A 7,998-nucleotide genomic window follows, 5' to 3' on the forward strand; every position below is an offset into this window, starting at 1 on the left:
CTGTGCCTCAGTTTATTCAACTGTAAAATGGGAATAGTAATAGTACTATTACTAAATAGTACTATTATTAAATCTCACAACACCCCTGAGAGGAGGTGTCATCATCCCTGTTTTGTAGACCAAGAAACTGAGGCTCAGAGAGGACAAGTAACTTGCCCAGGGTCACACAGCAAGTAAGTGCCCGTGGCAGCCTGATCTCCTCTCCCATGGCCTTTCCCTCCATTCCACCTTAGCCTCAAATCCCACTCCCTTAGAAATGCCCTTGGAATCCTATCAAGAATCCAGTCTTTACTCTGCCAATCTCCCACCCTCTCTTGCCCACACACCCCTCCTCATCCAGCTTTGAGTCTGTGGCCCGTCATCTGGTAGCACTCTTGTCAATAACCTAAAATTCAATGCTCACCTGCCTGGCAAACCTCCGAATGTGTCCAATTGTCATTTCTCTCCAAGTCTTCACCAGAGCAGCCGGGGCGGCAGAGGAGGAGGGGCAATATTAACAGTGGCCAATCCTTCTACGGGTGGACTGTGTGCCACACACGAAGTGCTTCACATCTTGTAACTCATTCAATCCTCCAGTTCTATGATACTGTTATTATCATCCCCACTTATGGATAAAGAAAATGGGGTGAATGGAGGCTAAATCCCTCTCCCAAACCCGGAGCATCCCGCTAACTAAGCTGAGGGGCCGTGCTGGCACCCAGGCCGTCCGTCCAGAGTGCATGTCTTGATTGATACACTATTTGCCCAGGACAGAGAAAGGATGCGGCCAGCTTCCCCTCCCTCCATCAGCCGGGAGGTCCCTGCCCCCTTCCACCCTGGGTCCAGCACTACTCTCAGCCACTAGTGAGGACAATCCAAAAGCGGTCCAGCTCCTCACTGCACTCGGGAGCTGGAAATTAATAACAACAACAATAATATAGTAGGGATAATAAAAAAATTAGCTTATATTTTCAGCCTTTGTTATGTGTGTCCTAAGTATTTTACACGTATTTATCCATTTAATCCTCCCAACAACACTATGAGGCAGAAGCTACAATTACCCCCTTTTACTGAAGGACATGGAAGGACACAGTAATGAGCCTAAATTCATACAATAGAGAGTTTTGGAGTCAGACGGGAAGCTCCGCAGCTGGATGCCAGAGCCCTGGCTCCCAACCATGACCCTTTCCTATCCTTCTTCCAGCCCCCAGATCTGCCAGGCCTGGCTCTTTCTGAGTAAGGGGGGGAGTCTCTGCCTTGCCAGCAGGCCTGGTCCCCCCACTCCCAGCCCCAGCCTAACTCCCTCCACAGCTCCCAGAGCCCTGCTGAGCAGGCCCTGGTCCCCTGCCCTCTGGGGCATCTGGGCTGGGAGCTGGGAGCTTAAACAGGGAGTGGGGGGGACACCCCACCTGGAACTCCCCAGGCCCAGGCAGGGGCCTCCACTCTCAAAGGCCCAGGATTACCAGCAGCTCCTATAAAGACAGGGCCTGAGCTGGTCCTCCACAGGACTTGCCTGCCTCTTCGTGTGTGGCACCAGCTCAAACTCCCAGTTTGCTTCTGGAGGACAGCAGGCAGGGGCCGGGCAGGGCCTCGGCTGGGGTCCCTGGGGCTCTAGGCCAATGGCAGCTGGAGCTCAGAAGCCCAGGGCTGTGGCAGAAAGCACCAAGCTTTCCCCAGCCCTCTCTTACACCTGTCAAGCCCCCCACCCACAGCCTAGGCAGGACCCTCCCCCTCCACCATCCCGGGAGTTAGGGGGGACAAGTCCTGGCTTATCCATCCCATCCCTTCTCTCCTGTCCTCCTTCTTCCCATTCCCCTGGCAACCAAACCAGACCCATCAAGGAGAAGGACCTGGCAGCTGTGCAGGGAGAGACTAATGGCCCGGAAGGAAGGAGGGGCCTGGAGAGATGAAGGCGGTAGGGAAGTGAGCCGTGGGCGTTGGCCCATCTCAGAGGCCGCACAAAGCGGGGGAGGCTCCTCTGCCCTGCAATGCCGAGGAGCTGGCCGGCCAGGGAGCCGCCCTCCTCACCCCCTCAGCCAGAGATCCAGCCGGACTTCCAAACAGGCATCCCCAGTCGCCCAGCTCTCGTCCTCAGGGACAGGTCCGCCTGTCCCTGCTGGAGAGCCCTGGAGTCCCCGGCAGCAGCAGCCCCATGGCTTCTGGAAAACCCAACAGGCCTCAGCACCCCGGCTCCTGCAGACCATCCGAGCTGCCCCTGTCCAGTCCTGGGCAGCCTGTGCCTGTGTTCTGGAAGCCGTTTGACACGCAAAGGCCAGACATTAGACTTCCGCTAACTCCTGGGTGGGGGAGGGTAGGAAGGGATATGTGGTTGTGTGTGTGTGTGTGTGTGTACACATAGGTGTACCTATGCATCTGTGTGCATGGGCTTGTGGACCTGTCCTGTGGCCTTCTCTCTCCTCTTTCAGTCCCTGGACCGTTGGGGATGGACACCTTCTCCGTCCCCATCTCTTCCCCATCCAGCCCTACCCATCCCTGGGTACCTGTAACTCCTCAATAGTAGAAACCGGTTCCTGCCAGTCCCTCCATCTCTCAGCCTTGGCAGCAGCTGCCACTCCTCAGCCCCCTCCCCTTCCTACCTCAGGAATCACCCTGGTTCCTGTAAGGCCCGTGACTGAGCAGCAGTTGGTTGGGGGAAGGGAAAAGTCCAGTAAAGCCAGACAGCGTATAACCAGCTCACTCGGCTCAGCCCCTGGCAGGGCACAGACCTTCCCAAGTGGGACCCAGAGCTGGGCCCAGTCACCCTCAGACCCCTCCCATGTGCCCACCCTGTTGAGGTCGGGTGAAGGTCCAGGTTTGGGAGCTGTGTCTTTAAGGCTGAGACATCAGCAGGCAACCCCCTGGCCAAATGTCCAGGAGAGGGGGAGGGGAAAGGGCCAGTCCATTAGCAGCAGAGCCGGCGCCAGGCAACAGCCCTCCACAGGGCCCTGGGGATTACGGAGAGATCAGCCCTTCCCCACCCCCTCAGCTGCCTCTGCCCTCCTGCCCCCCATCTCGCCCTGGGTGTGGCGATGGAGAGGGTAGCTGACAGCAGGTGAAGGCAGAGCCTAGCCTTCAGGGGACAAGTGGAGGCACAGGCTCTTGGGCCTAAACCAAGACAACTCTCCATCCATCTGGGCCACCTCCTCCCTACTGATGTGCCAGAAGCCTGCCCTGTAACCTCCAGTCCTCCTATCCCCCAATTTTTACCAGCTCTTTCAGGCAGGGACCCCAGCTCCAGTCAGGCCCTCACATTCTAGGCTCCTGCGCTGGATGCTTTGCAGGAAGGCGCTGAGCCCCGGCCCCGACCCGTCTGTGGTCGTCATCCCTGCTTTCTTCCCAGCCAACAACAGGGGGAATCAAGCAGGCAGGGCGCCAGCAACCCGGGAGGGAGGGTGCGGTGCTTCTGCTGCTCCGCAGGGGTGGGGCGTCCCCCTCCCCACATAGCCCCGCCATCAGGCCAGTGGGAGGAGCTGCCCGTGCCCCCCCTGAGCCCGCAGGGCTAGCTATAAAGCCGCCTCGCAGCGGTCTGGGTCTGCGGCTCCTTCCCAGCTCTGGACCAGCCCTGCCAGCGGTGACTGCCCATCCTCGGCCGCCATGAGCCACCCGTCGGGCCTCCGGGCCAGCGTCAGTTCCACCTCATACCGCCGCACCTTCGGGCCACCGCCCTCCCTGTCCCCTGGGGCCTTCTCCTACTCGTCCAGCTCCCGCTTCTCGAGCAGCCGCTTGCTGGGCTCCGCGTCGCCCAGCTCCTCCGTGCGCTTGGGCAGCTTCCGCGGTCCGCGGGCGGGCGCGGGCGCTCTCCTGCGCTTGCCCTCGGAGCGCCTCGACTTCTCCATGGCCGAGGCTCTCAACCAGGAGTTCCTGGCCACGCGCAGCAACGAGAAGCAAGAGCTGCAGGAGCTCAACGACCGCTTCGCCAACTTCATCGAGAAGGTGCGCTTCCTGGAGCAGCAGAACGCGGCCTTGCGCGGGGAGCTGAGCCAGGCCCGCGGCCAGGAGCAGGCGCGCGCCGACCAGCTGTGCCAGCAGGAGCTGCGCGAGCTGCGGAGGGAGCTGGAGCTGCTGGGCCGCGAGCGCGACCGGGTGCAGGTGGAGCGCGACGGGCTGGCGGAGGATCTGGCGGCGCTCAAGCAGAGGTCAGGGGGCAGGGCCCGGGCTGGGCGGTGGCCGTCGAGGCAGCTGCTCCTCCCTCCCCTCCCGTCCCCACCAGCGCCCGAAGGAGTGGCTCCCCTTGCCAACCCGAGCGGGTGCAGGCAGCATCCTCGCCCGCGGGCTCCAAGCCCCCCCCCCCCCGCCCTCCCTCTACCACTTGACTGAGTCTCTGGGGAGGCGAGAAAGGGACCCCTCCCTGTATATAAAGGGGCTCCATCTCGCTCCCAGCCTGTTAGAGAGAAAACGGGGGCAATTCCATCAGGCAGCCTCAAGACCCCTCCTCAGAGTCCTGGGCAGCAGCAGCCTCGAGCCCAGATCCTGGGGGGCGCCCCTCTGAGAGCTGGCGGCCACCCAGCAGCTCAGCCTCTGCTCACTCTTCCCGCCAGGCTGGAGGAGGAGACGCGCAAGCGGGAGGACGCGGAGCACAACCTCGTGCTCTTTCGCAAGGTGAGCCCAGGCCCCATGTCGTGCTCCGCCTTCCCTCCCCTATCCCCAGCCTGCGGATCCAGGGTGGCATCTGTGGGCACAGGGAGACGACCAAATGCCTCCAGAGGCCGACAGGGAGGGGCTGGCCCTTCCTCGGCCTGAGCAGCCCCTCCCTGCTCTTGAATCCTCACTGCCACCCCGTGAAGGACGTGGACGACGCCACCCTGTCCCGCCTGGAGTTAGAGCGCAAGATTGAGTCTCTGATGGATGAGATTGAGTTCCTCAAGAAGCTGCACGAGGAGGTGCGTGGACCCGCGGTCAGGGAAGGCTTCGGAAGTTGGAGGTGGTCTCCTGGGAGCTGGGGGACAAGCTCTGGAGGAGACTGGCGGGTGGAGCGGAGAAATCGCCCTGAGGAAGAGAAGCGAGATTTGCTGGGTAGACGCAGCCCCTCAACCCCCATCTACAGGTGGTTTGACTCCCACCCCTGCGCCACCTGGTGGCCAGCAGCGTAACCTGGCGGCTGGCTCGGCGCTGGCGGGGCGCGGGCGCGCAGTCCTACACGCGCCGCACTCCCTGGCGCCCCCTTCTGTTCTCACTCAAGTGTTTCTTCTCTTTTCTGTGCGCGAACTGCGCGGCCCACATGGCATCTGCCCCGGGAACTCGACGTCTGGTTGCCCTGGGCGGCAGGAGCTGCGAGACCTGCAGGTGAGCGTGGAGAGCCAGCAGGTGCAGCAGGTCGAGGTGGAGGCGACCGTGAAGCCGGAGCTGACGGCGGCGCTGAGGGACATCCGAGCGCAGTACGAGAGCATCGCGGCGAAGAACCTGCAGGAGGCAGAGGAGTGGTACAAGTCCAAGGTACGAGAGCCCAGGAGGGTCTGGGAGGTCCTGGGAGGGTGGGGTGCTGCGAGGAGGGCGCGTCCGGTCCTCTCACAGCCGGGTTGCCCCCCCACCCCGCAGTATGCGGACCTGTCCGACGCTGCCAACCGGAACCACGAGGCCCTGCGCCAGGCCAAGCAGGAGATGAACGAGTCCCGACGCCAGATCCAGAGCCTGACGTGCGAGGTGGACGGGCTGCGCGGCACCGTGAGTACCAGGCTGCGCGCCCGGGCCCGGAGGGCTGGACGATGAAGACTGTTCCCCCACTGACCCCCTCTTCCCCCAGAACGAGGCGCTGCTCAGACAGCTGCGGGAGCTGGAGGAGCAGTTTGCCCTGGAGGCCGGGGGGTACCAGGCGGGCGCCGCGCGCCTCGAGGAAGAGCTGCGGCAGCTAAAGGAGGAGATGGCGCGGCACCTGCGCGAGTACCAGGAGCTCCTCAACGTCAAGATGGCCCTGGACATCGAGATCGCCACCTACCGGAAGCTGCTGGAGGGCGAGGAGAGCCGGTGAGGGGCGGGGCTGCTGGGAGGTGGGTAGGGCGTGGTTGGGACGGCGTAGTGGGAAGGCTAGGGGCCCGGGCCGAGTCGCCGACCACTTGCTTCGCTCGCAGGATCTCCGTGCCAGTCCATTCCTTTGCATCCTTAAGTATAAAGACGACTGGTGAGTCCCCCACGCCTGGCTTCCAACCTGCCCGGCCCCTTGTCCACTTCTGCCCTGACCTGACTCTTGCTATGGCTCAGCTCAGAGATCGTTTCTCTCCTAGAACTACTGAGCCCTGGTCTACACTCGCTCCTGCTCCTCATGCCCTGGTCCTCCCCTCCCCTCCTATCCCTTCCTCTCTAAGACAGAGTGAGAAAACCCAAGCCTCCTCCCTTCCACGCCTCATTGTGCTTTTTCCAGTGCCTGAGGTGGAACCTCCCCAGGACAGCCGGAAGATGGTTCTCATCAAGACCATTGAGACCCGGAATGGGGAGGTAAGATGGGTCACTTGAGCCCGGGACCCTATCGTTTCCCATATTATTTCTGAGCCCCAGCCAGGCTGCAGCTGACGTTAGGGTATTGTAGGTTAGTGGTTCTTGGGGTGGGAGGGAGAGAGGGAGGTAGAGAAGGTGGATGGAGAGACTGGAGGCTCAGCTGGTTATGCCAGGGAGGGGGACACAGTGCCCCAAAGGAGCTGGAAGGAGGGTGGTGCTGAATGGTTTGTGCCCTTCACATGCCTTGCCCCCAGCAGGTGGTGACAGAGTCCCAGAAGGAGCAGCGTAGTGAGCTGGACAAGTCTTCTACTCACAGCTACTGAACCCGTTGGTCCAGAGCTCCCTGACCCTTCCCTAGGCCTCCTCTAAGCCTGAACCCTGACGCCAGTCCTGAATTAGTCTCCTCTCCCTCTGCATGTGTCTTGGGGATGACACCAGTCACCCCTTCCCTGGCCAAGCCCTACCCAGCAGCTGTAGCTGGGCCTGTCCCTGCCCTGACACATAGACATGATCTATATGTACCCCTTTTCTCATCCTGGTAAGACGCCAATGATCCCTAGGACTAGTGTGCCCCTGACATGACCCCATGATCATGCGTGGGCCAGCATCTGAGTGTCACTTTTGAATCAAATAAAACTGCTGTCAAGAGAACCCTGTCCAGTGCATTTGTGTCTCTGGAAGTGGGGATGCCAACCCAGATGGGGAGGAAACTCAGCAGTATTTTCCCCTTGTCTCAAGTCATTTCTTTTCTGGCTCCCACGATCTCAGCACCTATGACTCCCATCTACTCTTCTGGTTTTTCTCCTACCTCTCTGTTCTTTTCTTTTCTTCTTTTCCCCATCTGTAGCCCTGAGTGTCCCGCTGCCTGCTGGGTGTCCCAAAGGCCACTCAAACTCAATGTGTCCAAAACAGCTCGTCATCTCCCTCTCCACCATCTGCAATCAGGTTCTTCCTTCTGGATTCCTCGCTCTAGAAGGAGGCACCACGAGGACCTCTGTCGCCCAAATTAGAACTCACTTCATCTTCTACCCCTTTCTTTCCTTCACCCCCCCCCCCATTCTGTTAATTCTACTTCTAAACTCTGTCTGGTTCTCTCCATCCCCACTGCCACCACCCTAGTCCAGGCCACGATCATCTCTTGCCTGGGTTACATTATCTACATCAATGGTCTCTTTCCCCTGGCCTTGCCCTGCCACCCACCTAAACCGATTCAACACTCTTAGTCGGCAAATCAGATTCTGCTGCCACCACTCCTCCCCCTGCTTGAAAATGTCTGCTTCTATGCTGGCCCTCAACTCCGCTCCATCCTACTCTTGCCTTCAAGTCCAAGTCTACTTTTGAATTTAAAATGATCTTCTTCACTCAATTATGGAGCTAGGTGCAGGGAGTAAGCCAGGAGCCCTGCTCCCAAGGGGGTCACAACCTGGGGTGGCAGAGATAGACAAATCTGTGGAGAATTCCACTTGGCGACGAGTGCTATGACCAGGATAAGGAGACGGTGTGGTGGGAGCATGAAGAGGAGCCCCTAACGCACGCAGCCTTGCATGGTAGGGATGGCTTCCCCAAGGAGGCGCCCTCACACGGGGCCCT

The 7,998-nt window shown here is 60.3% G+C and overlaps 1 protein-coding gene across 2 annotated transcripts; it reads left to right on the forward strand.

The window, feature by feature from the left end:
- Positions 1 to 923: 923 nt before the first annotated feature.
- PRPH (peripherin) lies at positions 924 to 7,059 on the forward strand. 2 transcript variants are annotated; one of them, XM_008522057.2, is made up of 9 exons: positions 924 to 4,115; positions 4,518 to 4,578; positions 4,764 to 4,859; positions 5,245 to 5,412; positions 5,515 to 5,640; positions 5,720 to 5,940; positions 6,045 to 6,094; positions 6,335 to 6,408; positions 6,663 to 7,059. In XM_008522057.2, exons 1-9 carry the CDS (start codon positions 3,574 to 3,576, stop codon positions 6,729 to 6,731), a joined length of 1,407 nt encoding a protein of 468 aa, XP_008520279.2. In that variant the 5' UTR covers positions 924 to 3,573; the 3' UTR covers positions 6,732 to 7,059. The 2 variants fall into 2 exon arrangements, with proteins under 2 accessions (XP_008520279.2, XP_008520280.2); XM_008522058.2 differs by having other exon boundaries at positions 6,666 to 7,059.
- The last annotated feature ends 939 nt before the right edge of the window (positions 7,060 to 7,998 follow it).

The sequence above is a fragment of the Equus przewalskii genome, chromosome 5 (genome assembly GCF_037783145.1).
Source record: "Equus przewalskii isolate Varuska chromosome 5, EquPr2, whole genome shotgun sequence".
NCBI lineage: Eukaryota > Metazoa > Chordata > Mammalia > Perissodactyla > Equidae > Equus > Equus przewalskii.

Bases quoted from the DNA above. Each gene is read 5' to 3' on its own strand.
- PRPH (XM_008522057.2), top strand. From the start codon at position 3,574: ATGAGCCACCCGTCGGGCCTCCGGGCCAGCGTCAGTTCCACCTCATAC. The intron at 5,413-5,514 runs GTACGAGAGCCC...CCCACCCCGCAG, and splicing joins AGGAGTGGTACAAGTCCAAG to TATGCGGACCTGTCCGACGC. The intron at 6,409-6,662 runs GTAAGATGGGTC...CCTTGCCCCCAG, and splicing joins TTGAGACCCGGAATGGGGAG to CAGGTGGTGACAGAGTCCCA.